The 13781-nt window shown below is 41.6% G+C and overlaps 1 protein-coding gene across 1 annotated transcript in view; it reads right to left on the bottom strand.

The window, feature by feature from the left end:
* LOC308285305 (NACHT, LRR and PYD domains-containing protein 3-like) overlaps nucleotides 1-13781 on the bottom strand; it is a gene marked incomplete at both ends in the record, with an annotated part of 46771 nt that overhangs the window by 9951 nt on the left and 23039 nt on the right. The window contains 3 exons of the mRNA XM_080726021.1: nucleotides 8761-8876; nucleotides 9735-9884; nucleotides 11266-11439. Coding sequence (XP_080582147.1) covers nucleotides 8761-8876; nucleotides 9735-9884; nucleotides 11266-11439 — 440 coding nt within the window. The remainder of the gene's footprint in view (nucleotides 1-8760; nucleotides 8877-9734; nucleotides 9885-11265; nucleotides 11440-13781) is intronic.

Below are 13781 nucleotides of genomic sequence, written 5' to 3'. Positions count from 1 at the left end.
CGTATCGTGCACGTTTGTATCGCGATTACGATCCGTACCGGTATATCTCCGCATCCCTAGTACGTACACTGGGAGCTTGTAGATCTGCTATCTTAAGTTCGGGGAGGAACACTTTGTTCTGCATCTTCATCATAGAGGAATCTTTAAGGCCAGTGAGTTTCAGGTGAAAAAAAAATCTACTTTTTTTTGTTTCAAATGAAAATGTAAAACGGGTCAGAATGACCTGAACCGAACTTAAAGGAGTAGTTCACCCCCAATATACTTTTTTTTCCTATTGATTACTCACGCCATCGAGACTTGAGTTGATATTTTTTGGGTATTTGTCGCATTCCTAAGAGTGTGCGTGCGTGTGTGAATGGGTGTGAGTGTGCATTCTTAAGACAACAAATGTATTGTAGTAAATTTACCCCATTGATTCCGGATGAAATCTGGATCTCCATCCGGAATCAATAGCGGTAAATGTATTCATTTTTTTTATATTTTAATCTATTATTTTGGGCAAATTATCAACATTTGTCAACATTGTTACAATTTCATTTTTGGATCAAAAATAGTGAAGAAAGCAGATCTACAAGCTCATATGTCGCATTGTGACACATTGATCTAAAAGCTCACTATGTGTCACATTTGACGCATTGTGAACTTGTAGATCTGATGATTTGAAGACAAGACAACGTAGGCTATAAAGGCATTAAAGTGAAGTTAATGAAACAGAAATACTTGAACTAGTACACCAGCTTAAAGGTTAAATGACATTCTGTTTTTACCAATCATAAAAGTCTTTGCCCTGGTCCTAAAAACATGTTTTAAAATGTTTAAACTTGAAAATCCACTCCATGGAGCCATGGTCTCTCTCTCTGTTTAGGTGTCATGAAAAACGGTCTGTTCACCTGAAATACTCTATAATCACCACCAGGGGAGCCTCTCTCTCCCACTCATTCTAACAAATATTAGTATAGCTTGAGTACAATTTTGAATATTTGTACTTTACTTGAGTATTTCCAATTTTCAATTCTTATACTTCTACTCCACTACATCTCAGAGGCAAATGCACTTTATCTCTCCACTACAATCATTTGGATTTTGATTATTAATACAAATCACTCACTTCAGCCAGCAGTTCTCAAACTGGTACCCAAAGTGGCCACTGGCCACTGGCCACACACGCACGCACGCTCACACACACGACACACGACACACACACACACACACACACACACACACACACACACACACACACACACACACACACACACACACGCGCACACACACACACACACACACACACACAGAGAGGTCCGCCCAGCTCCAACACAATGACCGAGAGATGCATGCTCGCAGACGCGATGCATGTGTTTCGCTGCTTTGCTTTGAGACACACTGTGACACACACACACACACACACACACACACACACACACTGACACACAGAGGCTGAGCTGAGCCCTGACGAGGCACACACTAAACAGCATCGAGAGTCGCGAGTGTTTTTTTCTTCCCCGGGACCGACGTTACCGGATCTCTGTGGTTACATCTGTACCCCCGCGGAGTTCAATTTAGACCGTACGCGGTAACGTTATAGCTCTGCTTCGCGCTGCAGAAACACTTCACGGTCCTTCTGTAGTTATTATAGTAACATATTTTGTCTAAATGCCTCCGTTTAGAGAACCACCTATTGCTTGTGTTATCATAGCGTTTTACTGTCTGCTCTCCGAGTCGCCGTCCCCTTGTGTGTGGAGGGAGGACAGGACAGCGTGGAGTTATAGTCGGCTGCTCCACGGTCCACGGAGCTCTGCCCCCGGGAAAAGTGCGCTGTCCTCGGGGACTCGGTGATGAGGAGGGAGGCGCTGTCCACGGACCCAGCCAGGGCGGAAAATACATAGCGATATATAGCGATTTTCATTATTTCACAAAAGCATAAACTGACTACTTGATATGAAGGATATTGATGTAAATAAGATATCCGAATGGGTAAATATATTTTATATGCCCATATTTACAATTAAAGGATAATATAATGTAAGAGGTCACTTCCTCAAAACTTGGGCTGTGGAGAAATACCTGAGAAATACAGACAGGGACACTGGGAGAGGGGAGAGAGGAGGGGGAGGGGGGGGGGGGGGTGAATCGACTGACGACGTATGAGTCCAGTATCCAATGAACTGCGCGTTTGAGACTCATTATGCAGAAACCAGCACAAACACACAGATAGCAGGAAAACCACTGCATGTCAAAAGTTGCGTTTTTTTTGGTGTAATTGAGGCCAGGAAACATTAAAAAAAGCATAAAAAACTCAAAATTTATTTTTGGATGTCACCACCCCTTTAAGGATAAAAAATCATCTGATTGGACTGAAATAAATATGTCATTAGTAAAAAATATCATAGGTAACATAGTAAAACCATTCACCTATATATGTAATCAATCGTTTAACACTGGTATCTTTCCGCACAAAATGAAAACGGCAAAAGTAATTCCCATCTTCAAAAATGGAGCTAAACATCTTTTTAATAATTACAGACCAATCTCTCTACTGTCACAATATTCAAAAATGATTGAAAAACTGTTTGTCAGGAGACTAGACTTTTTCATAGAAAAACACAATCTGTTGAGTAATAACCAGTATGGTTTTAGAAGCAATAGGTCCACTTCGACGGCTGTAATGGAATTAGTAGAGGAAATTACAACTGCAATTAAAAATGGGGAGTACACGGTGGGGGTGTTCATTGACTTGAAGAAAGCTTTTGACACCATTGATCATAACTTATTACTAAATAAATTGGAGAGATATGGTGTCAGAGGAATAGCAAACACATGGATAAAAAGCTACCTTTCAAATAGAGACCAATATGTTCAATTAAATAATGTAAAATCAGAATTGGAAGGAGTCACATATGGCGTCCCACAAGGTTCACGAGTGTCACCCATATTAAAATATGTCCTGTTTGCTGATGACAAAAGCCTTTACTGCTCTGGGAAGAGTTTGGAACAGCTGCTGAATGCGATGGAAGAAGAATTGAAAACTTTAAAAACATGGTTTGACATAAACGAGCTATCACTGAATTTAACTAAAACTAAGTTCATGATATTTGGCACAAGAAAAATAAACCAACAAGCAATAATTAAAATAAGTGGTATGGAGATAGAAAGAGTACGAGAATATAAGTTCCTGGGAGTAATGATAGATGATAAATTGTGCTGGAAATCTCATACAAATAGTGTAAAATTAAAAATGTCTAAAATTATAGCAATTCTATATAAAACTAAACATATCCTATGCCAAAAATCACTGTATTTGATTTATTGTTCTCTCATAGTTCCTTATATTACTTATTGTGTGGAGATATGGGGTAACGCTTATAAAACAAATACCAATCCTATCTATATATTGCAGAAGAGAGCTATAAGAATAATAAATAGATCTGATTATTATGAATCGACAAATAAACTCTTTATTAAACATAATATTTTAAAATTCTATGACCTAGTAAACCAGAAAACAGTTTTGATAGCCTATAAAGCACAAAATAATTCACTTCCATGCAGCATTCAGAGACTGTTCCAAATTAAAGAGACCAAATATGAGCTGAGGGGTAAACTTAACTTTGAAATGACGACACCAAGAACTAATATCAAGAGGAAATGTACATCAGTCAGGGCACAGGAAATATGGAATAGTTGTGAAAACGACCTAAAAATGTGCAGTTCATTGTACCAGTTCAAGATAACTTTTAAAAATATTATAGTAAATTCATATAAAACGTTGAATTTATAAAATACTTGTTCAAGTTGGATATGCATAACATTCTTTTCTTTTTATACATATCATATATATATTTTTATATATTTAGTTTTGTCCTTGTATTGTTTGTTTTGAAAGTATCAGATATTTCGTTTCTGATGTAAGATGAAGAGACATAAAGGGTAGGCACCATAAGCTGCGGCTTCAGCCTAAATCCTTTTCGGCAACATTGTTGCGTATTTATTTTAAATTGTTATTGTTTTAAATGTTTTCTTTTTAAACATTGTATTTTGAAAACCGAAATAAAACCATACCATACCATAAATAGCGTCCTCTCATCTTCAGCAGGACAGCAGCTGGTGAGTTGTGACTAGTGATGATAAGATAATGCTGCTGGCTGTTGTGCTAATGTTGCACTGTTGTGATACCTTATTGGGTAGTAGTGGCTACAGAAGACCACTGTTTCCAAACACTGACCCATGCGTGGGTCGCGTCACGGACACATTGTATGGGTCCTGAAAATAGCCGATCTAGAAGTTTACAACGCCGCTTGAAGTGACTCGTTGTGAGCTTGTAGATCTGCATATTTTTTTTTTTAAATATATATATTTATAGATTTTTTCCCATTATAAAATACAGGACATAAGCCATGTTTCCATAAACGTATTCGAATTAGGGAAGCGAATTATCAGAAATACGCATTAAGACAAAGCAAATTTAGCATGTTTCCATTTGCGGGTGTCATTCGAATTAGCGACGGTCGCATGAGTTGATCAGGATGATTTTTTTCAGACCGAACCGAGACGTGACTACTGCACGTCTGACTACTGTGACTCGGTTGCTGTCTAGTAGTGGGAAGAAGGGGTTATCAGTCATCATCATGGCCCCAAATAAATATATTACAATTGGCGACGAGTTTCTTACGAAATTGGCAAGAGTTCCTCTCAATACATAAAGCTATATAACCTCTCCATCATCATCAGCAATAGTCAGTGGTGTCTGGTGTGTGTTCCCCACACTCCCGTGCCCCCACTGTTGCGCTCAGGTTCACCGGGAAGACCGCGGTCGCGTCGCTGCACAGTGCTCATCCAAGTCTCAGCGTCCTCTGGAAGGTGGCCGATCTGCAAGCTCACAACGCGACGCGGATGCGAGCTGCTGTGATCTTGTAGATCGGCCACTTTTGGTACGCAACACAACAAGGGTTAGCCACGGATGTCTTGACTCCGGGAGGTGAAAGCAGGAGGAATTTACACACGGTCGTGTCAGTCCGTGTGTAACAAACAACCGGTTTGTTTTGTGGGCTAACATCATAATCTATTCACATTTATTGTCTGACCCGTTTCCATTCACAAATGCGCATTTAGTTTATTCGATAAAGCCTCAAAATCCACCTCCTCCAAGCGGATAATTCTTTTTGCGGATAATGAAAGTTTATTCGCATTTTGAAGTGTTTCCATAAAAATATTTTGCGAATAAGCCGTTAATGCGCATTAAGTGGCTTTATGGAAACGCCACTATACAGGGATACTGTAAGACAACACATCAAAGAACAGAACAACAAAATACAAGACAAAGCAAACCCTAACATGTACCCATCCACCCGCCCACCTGCCAGTCCTGGGGGGAGTAATTAAAAATGTAAAAAATATATAATATGGGGAAAAAGAGAGGAAATATGTATATATGTTTTTGGTCCGCAATTTTTAACTATTACTAGTTTGGGTCCCCAAACATTTAATTTCTCTTGGGTCACGGGCTAAAAGTTTGGGAACCATGCTTGCTGTAGACAGTGGTGTAAAGTAACTAAGTAGATTACTCAAGTATGTACTTTCGAGGTATTCGTAGGGTACTTTACTTTCCTATTTCCAATACATTTACTTCTACTCCACAGTGGAGTAAACCCCATTATAGTAGGCGGTTCTGCCGCTGTGTAGAACCGTTTTAATGAAATTTGAAACTTGGAGATACAAGGTTTCTGCCCGACAGTGACGATTTATTTTGTTGGCCGCCTAGCCCCCAAAATGGAACGAAGGCCGACGTTTTATTTAATTTTTTTCTCCAAATGGCCGGCCTGGACCGGCCGAGAATGAACCGGCCGTTCGGGAATTGTCCCGCTTTTCCCAATGGCCAGCACGTCCCTGCGGCCAACTCATGTATCCGGAGGGAAGTATGAGTCCCCAGAAAAAAATAATGGGTGTTTTCCATAGAGTATATATAATAGAGAGCGGACCAGCCCCGCCCCCAGCTATCATTTCAATGCAAATGCTCAGTGGCGTTTTGAAGCATGCAGAAGTAGCTGAATTCCAGTGCATTGTGGGTGAATCCAGGTGCATTCTGGGGGAAATTGGTCTCTACCTAGTGACCAAAATATTTGACGTTGAGACGTAATGACGTCACGAACAACGTCGACGTCCATTGAACCCTATTGTAGACCCCAGCGGCACGCTCTTATGCTCGTGCATTTATGTTTCACCCCGCCTGAAATTCCAGCTTTGGCCAGTAGGGCGGCCGCTTCAATGTTTACAAGCCGTTCTGGGGGCTTGGTGTTTTCAATGAATCTATCATGGTCAAAATGGAGTTTGAAGTTACAGTGAGTTGGTATAGGAAGGGGGCGTGTCTGATGAAATCAATACCAGATGTCTAAATACTGAATCAAGCAAATTAAAGTGAGAGTAGCACAATGGCATCTACTTTGTCCCAATGTAGGTAGTTGTGAAAATATTTTCCAATGCAACCATATAGTTATGGTGCCTACTTTCTCAAAACTCCTCCTCCACCTGCTCGGGAATGGCCGAGCAAAATCATGACGTCTGACGTTTGATCTACATCACGTGATTCTGTAAAATCCCATTGAAACTCATTGGGAACACGGCTTGGGAATTACAATATTTCACACTCTTTCAAATAAAGTCAAGTCATAACTTCCTTAATTGACTCTCAACGTGTCTGCATACGTTTGCATTTTATATATATATATATATATATATATATATATATATTTTTTTTTTTTTTTAAGAATCCGCCGCCCTTTTTTTCATATCCATTATATAGTGAAGCATGCGTCTATGTACTAGCTTGGGGGCGTGTCTCTTCCCAAGCCGGTGAGGCACTGTTGACCAGCAAGCCCAGAGATCAGAGCCGGGTCTTGGCTTGTGCAATGTGTGCACGTGCACAGGGCACTGAGCCAATAGGGGCACTCGGATTTAATCTTTTATTTTATTTTTTATGATTGTATAAACACGCAATATGATTAAGGAGAAGAACATCTGAACTTCGCCTGTTTTGACCCTTTGAAGCACCCATAGCATGGCTTCTAAACCAATCACAGCGAATGGGGGGCGGGAGGTATAGAACTACTGGTTTCTCAATCAATCACAGTGACTGTCTGAACCTCTCTCTGACAGCACGCTGATAAACAAATATCGCACCGGGCTTTATCTGAATACACAAATTAAACATGTGTTTCCACAGTGAAATATGCTACTTGGGGTTAACTACAGACATCCATAGGACATGTGGATAGCTTTAACATTTACCATACGTGAACTAAAGTTTTCGGCGCTGTTCAAAGAAGCTGGATGACACGTTGTGTTGTGTGCCTACAAAGAATAGCACCTTAGGACATCTGGGCACCTCAATATAAAATTGGATATTTTCTTCTTTCTTAAGGTACGAACGACATGGCTTTATTTAACTTTATTTAACTGGTGGCTGTCGCACAGGGCCTATCTTCCCTTTGATCCGTCCCTGCCAGAGACGGGCGCTCGTCTGGGGGGTAAAATCCTGTTGTTGCCTCGGTGCTTGTGGATGATTTTATTTATTTATTTTTCCTCCTCTCCTCCTGTTTTTCCCCTGCCTCTCGATTTATGTGTGTTCTCTACATGTGGACCAAACAATGACACGATATTGGATTAACTCACCCAAAAGAAGGTAGCCTAATGTTTTCCACCTGAATTAAAGTTATAAGTTCCTTCACAAACGCGAGTGACATGTGACGTCTCTCTTCTGCTGCCCAGCCAGTGTACTTAACTTACTAACGTATTAAACACAAACAGATGCACACACGCGCACGCAAATGCACACACGCGCGTGCCGTGGCAGATCTACAAGAGCTTGTAGATCAGATCTTTTGGAACAGCTAAAGTATCAAATAGAGCTGAAGTGATTAATGTTTGTTTTGTAATAATAAATCTGCAAGCTGATTAATAATTGTAGTGGAGTAAAAAGTACAAAATGGGCCATGGAAGGCAGAATCAAAACTCCAGAATGGATGTTTGAACCGTTACAACCTTATCCGTTTACAGGGGCTCTTGGGGAATTAAAACACTTTACATATAGTGATTATCATCTTCATTCACAGAAGGATGTGAATGAGTGAATGCCACATGCTGCTATACTAACTGTTCATTTACATAGCTGGATGTGTGATACTTTGATATAATGAATGAAACAGAATTCACACTCACACTTCTTCAGACCTGGTTGCAGCATGCGCTCGCCATCATGTTCAACACTGGGGGTGGAGGAAATGCAATGTAAAGGTCTATTCCATTCAATAATAGAAACAATTAAACAATATTCTACAGCATCACCATATGATTTTCATTCAGTGGTTGACACCGCGGCCGAGCCCTCCCCAAAAAGATTTAATACGAATAATTATAAAAGCATGCAGTCACCACCCATCGGCCCTAATAGAGTCATTAAGGGGGGGAGGGGGGGTGAAGTGATTGTGACTGGTAGAGGGAGGTAGAGACTCCATTCCCCTGCTCAAGTGGTTTGCTCTGTACGTCAACGTAACTAGTTAAAAAAATGGTGGCGGAATTTACGTTACATATAGAAGATGGGACCAGCGTTCAACCGTGAGTGTAAATTGCGGAGAAAGTAAGAGATAAAAAACGAAAATATCTGGAGGCAGATGCTGCCCAGCAGCAGCCTGCTGAAAAGAATGATTTTGTCAGCGAGGGCGAGGAGGCGTCGCTACCGGCCAGTAGTGCTGTCTACATCGGATGATTTACCCACAGCCAAGTCACCTATTGTCGGGTACGTGGAGCTATCAGAGCCCGGTGCTGGACAGACTGGAGGTGGAGGACAGTGCATTATTATTATTATCCCAGAGGAGGAGTCGCCGGCGCTGAGAGTGACAGATAAAAACAACAACGTGGAAGGGGATGATGGCGTTGGAATGGCCACGGCCCAAGAAGGAATAGTAGGTGATGATGATGATGAACACAGAGCTTTATGGCAATGGAAAAAGAGACTCTTGTGTGTTTGGATAAGGACTGCATCATCGACCTGGTCCGCTGGTCGCAGAGAATAGCGCACTGATGCGACGGATGCTCATTCAATAAGGTAGGATATATAAACAAGTTAGTTTATTATTCTATTCTATTGCATTGTGCTTTGGTCAATCTGTTGGGCACTTGGGCAGCTCTCCACTGTGCGTCTTTACGCACAGTGCCAGCACTGTGTTGGTGTGTGTGTTGTGTTACAGTGATAGTGCTTTTGGCTGCATGGTCTTTTCGTGTGAATTTGATGTATGGATGTGAGTAATGCAGTGGTCAGTTATTACCGGCTGGTTTTGAACGTTTGTGGAGTGTGAGACTGTTATGTGTTAAGTGTAACAACTGTATGCATGTAGGCAATGAGTAGATCATTTGATTGATGGATGAAATGAGCGCTGTATTTAACATTGACTGAGACTAGATCGCTGTAAAAATTTAGTTAGGCTATTAACGTGGCCTATACATGAAAAATGGTGTCCTATGTGTATGTATGTGTATGTATGTGTAAGAATGACATTGTTTCGTTCTATATATATTTAGAACACTATTATTACTTTTGTTTTTTTTAAACAGTAAAACCATATGGCCAAAATGTGGATATTGCTGCACAACCTGACTGCATCTCGACCTTAGGCTGTGTCATTTGTTTCATTACTCTAAACAAACTAAAACACATTTACAGTGAGTGGCAGCAGTTCTGTCCATACCTCAGAGTCTCCAGTGGTAGAGCAGAGAGGAGCTCCACTCCGTCTCCTGGATGGTTGTAGTCCAAGTCCAGTACTTTGAGATGGGAGTTTGATCTCAGAGCTGTGGCCAGATAAGAACAGCCTTTCTCTGAGACCATACAGCCGGACAACCTACACGCACACACACGCAAGCAAGCACGCACACGCAAGCAAGCACGCGCACACACACACACACACACACACACACACACACACACACACACACACACACACACACACACACACACACACAGGTTATTTCAATACAATGTTTCTGCTGGTTTGGCCATTTTTGTCATAACAAAAGGACCTCTGCTATGTGAAACTAAGGGATGACATGATCGGTTTGGCCAATTTGTCTGAAGAATTAAAGGTGAAAACCACCCATTTTCAACACTGAACTATGTACAAGTACAACTAAGTATATCTCTTCAAGATGTACTCTTCATGCCATGAATGACCCCACAATCAATCCTCCAGTTTTAGGCAACACAGAGGGAGGGGGGGGGGTTCTTATTCCCCACAACTCCTCTAAGGTACAGTATATTATGACATAGTTCAATGTTGAAAATACGTGTTTTTCCCTTTAAGTTTCCAGCAGCGAAGAATTCAACGTTTATCTCCAACATTGTTATGTTTCAATAACAACAATGTGGGGGCTACTCCCCACCCCCGACTTACACTAGCCCTTGAAGTTACATATTATATCCCATTCATCCCCTTTGACTGTTTTACATACATTCTCATTCAGTCAGCAGCCTCAGAGGAGCCTCCTGCAGCCTGTGCATTAAAGTCATACTATGCAGTTTCGGGTATCAGTGGCCACTTTGGACACAAGCACAAACATGGCAGCCAACGTCTGTGCCTACATTAACCAAGGGAATCCGTGTGCATCGCTTCCATGTGCGTCACACAAAGGGACGTTGGTAGACCAATCAGAGGCAGGTGGGGGCGGGTCTTTACGTACGCAGCCTGTAAGAACAGCTGAGCCACACAGCCGTGTAACATCAGGACATGGATTAATTGATAAATCCTGGAAAAGACGCGCTGTGATTGGCCAGTAGTTCACTCGACTGGCAGCAGTTCCTTAGTTTTTCCAGGAAGTCCGGACTACAATTGTTGCACGTAATTCTGTCTGAGTGTATGTGGATCTCACAAAATACTTTGATAGGAGCTCTTGGGGGCAGGCGTTTGATCAGGATTAAAACTGTTTACCCAATTTGGAGTGTTTGTGATGGAATGAGAATGTATGTAGTAAAATAAATACTCAACGCCCCTCTGCCGGCACTCGCAACTGTTATTCCGCAAACGGCAGAAACATCCGCAAATTAACGTGAATTCCGCGGGTCGCCGAGAAATCCGCAATAATTTCCACAATCGCGGAATCGTGGATTCCTGGGGGACTATCTAATACATTGTCATCACTTTGGTTCTTTGTATTAAAACTTTTACACATGCTTATATGCACATGCACCACGATTTAAACGGGTTGAAACGCTTCAGGAATACTGACCTGAGGATCTCCAGTAAACAGTGTGGACTCCCCAGTCCGACAGAGAGTTGCTGGACTCCCAAATCCTGTAGATCGTTGTCACTGAGGTCCAATTCCCTCAGGCTGGAGGAGTTGGCACTGATGACAGATGATAACACCTCACAGCATCTCTCTGATAGGTTACAGCCACTCAGCCTGAAGATAGTTATAAAATCATAAATACTGTATACTTTCATGTAATAAAAAAGATGATTTATTATGTTAAATGTATCCAGGTATCATTTCACCTACAGTGCTCTATTTGAGGCTTTGGCCAGCGGCAGCAGTATCAGAAGAGCCTCCTCTGTAGCAGAGTATTTCTTCAGGTCAAACACGTCCAGCTCCTTTCCTGATGACAGCAACACGAAGACCAGAGCTGAACACTGAGCAAGAGAGAGTGTCTTCTTCCTCAGAGTCTCCAGTTGTAGAGCAGTAAGGAGCACCACTCCGTCTCCTGGATTATTGTAGTTTAATTCCAACACTTTGAGATGGGAGTTTGATCTCAGTGCTGAGGCCAGATGAGGACAGCCTTCCTCTGTGACCATACAGCCGGACAACCTAAACGCACACATACACACACACGCGCACACACACACACACACACACACACACACACACACACACACACACACACACACACACACACACACACACACACACACACACAATATTGCAATGTTGAAAATGGGTGCTTTTCCCCTTTAAGTTATCAGCAGTGTTTAATGGCTGTTGACCAAACCCCCGACTTACACTAGCCCTTGAAGTGACGTATATCCCATTCATCCCCTTTGACTGTTTTATATACATTCTCATTCTGTCACACCCAATCTATTTTAATTGGGTAAACACGGTTTAAATCCTGATCAAAGGCCTGCCCCCAAGAAAAGCTCCTATCAAAGTATTTTGTGAGATCCGAAGATACTCAGACAGAATCGTAATTAATCAATACTCTTTACCTTCGTTTTGTTTTGTTTACGATTAACCCTTTTATCTTAAATGGAGTTTAAGAAATTATTATTATTATTATTATTATTATCCTTACAACAAATCAGTCATAGCATGCTACTTTCCAACTTTCACCTAAATGTAGAGAAATATGTTCAGATGCTCAGGCCCGTCAGGAAATAGGAAGTCCATCTCTTTTTTTCTGTCTAAAACTATGAAACTATGACAAACCAGACTTATTAACCCTTTCCATGTAAGACTGATAATGTTAACTTCCCACTTCTGGATGACAGATTCTCTATTTAATTTGCTAGTTAACTCAACTGGATGAACCACATAACACATAAAATTACTTCCACTCTGACTGCATTTATCAACCAGTAAGACTCCCTAATCGGGAGATAAGCGACCGTTGGTCGCTTATCTCCACAAATAGGCTAAAAATTTGTTTTTCCAAAATCGTCCTGATGGTGGCGCTAGATGGGACAGATGCGTTTTGATTACATGACTGTAGAGATACTGTGTACCGGTTTTGCGTGATTTTAGGGCAAAATCTGTAGGAGCAGGGTCCAAAAATGTGTTTTTCAAAAATCGTCCAGATGGTGGCGCTATATGGGACAGATCCATGTTGATGACATGAGTGTAGAGATATTGTGTACCGATTTGCGTGATTTTAGGGCAAAATCTGTAGGAGTAGTGTCCAAAAAATGTGTTTTAAAAAATTGGCCTGAAGGTGGCGCTATATGGGACAGATCCATGTTGATGACATGAGTGCAGTTTTTTTTTCGGAGTCCCCCATTCAAAGTCAATGGGGGTTTTTGCGCATAGTTTTTTATGAATTACGTTGCCATGGTAACGCGGATCGGAAAGAAAAGTAATAGCACACCATTCCCGGCCGAGCCACATATTTTGATGTATATATTGCGGGGGTGGCGTAAATCGTGCGGCAGTTATTACGTGCTGAAATTTCCCCCATTCTAAGTCAATGGGGTTTTTGGGCGTAGTTTTTTGCGAATTACGTCGCAATCGTAACGCGGATCGGAAAGAAAAGTAATAGCACACCATTACTTTTCCGAGCCGCACGTTTTGATGTATATTTTGCGGCGGTGGCGTAAATCGTGCGGCAGTTATTACGTGCCGAAATTTGCAAGAACGTTACTTACTTAATTAAGTATGGCGGATTACAATAAGTGTTTTGCCATTGCATTGCATGGCAGGCACACTTAACCCTTTAAGTGCCTATCCTGAACTAGTTCGGGATATTCGGGATCAAAAACAATTTTTTATTTGCTATTTTACTTACCCCGAGCTGCTTGGAGCAACGTGGGTGGTCCCGGCTCGCCTAACGCTCACCAACGAGAGACGCTAGATGCTCCGACGATTTATTCCATTGAAAATGGTTTAAAATAAAGTTTAGAGCCCCCCAAAAAAACCTCAATCTATACTGTCGGCGGCGCGACGTATTCCAGGGTGCCTATCCCGAACTAGTCCGGGATATTTAATAAAATGAATTATTGAAATCGGAGGCCTCAACGAAGCCCCGGTCTAAACGT

Source organism: Nannobrachium achirus (assembly GCF_963921795.1).
Source record: "Nannobrachium achirus genome assembly, chromosome: 5".
NCBI lineage: Eukaryota > Metazoa > Chordata > Actinopteri > Myctophiformes > Myctophidae > Nannobrachium > Nannobrachium achirus.
The sequence above is the reverse complement of the archived record's forward strand: the minus strand, read 5'-3'. Positions and strand labels throughout refer to the sequence as shown.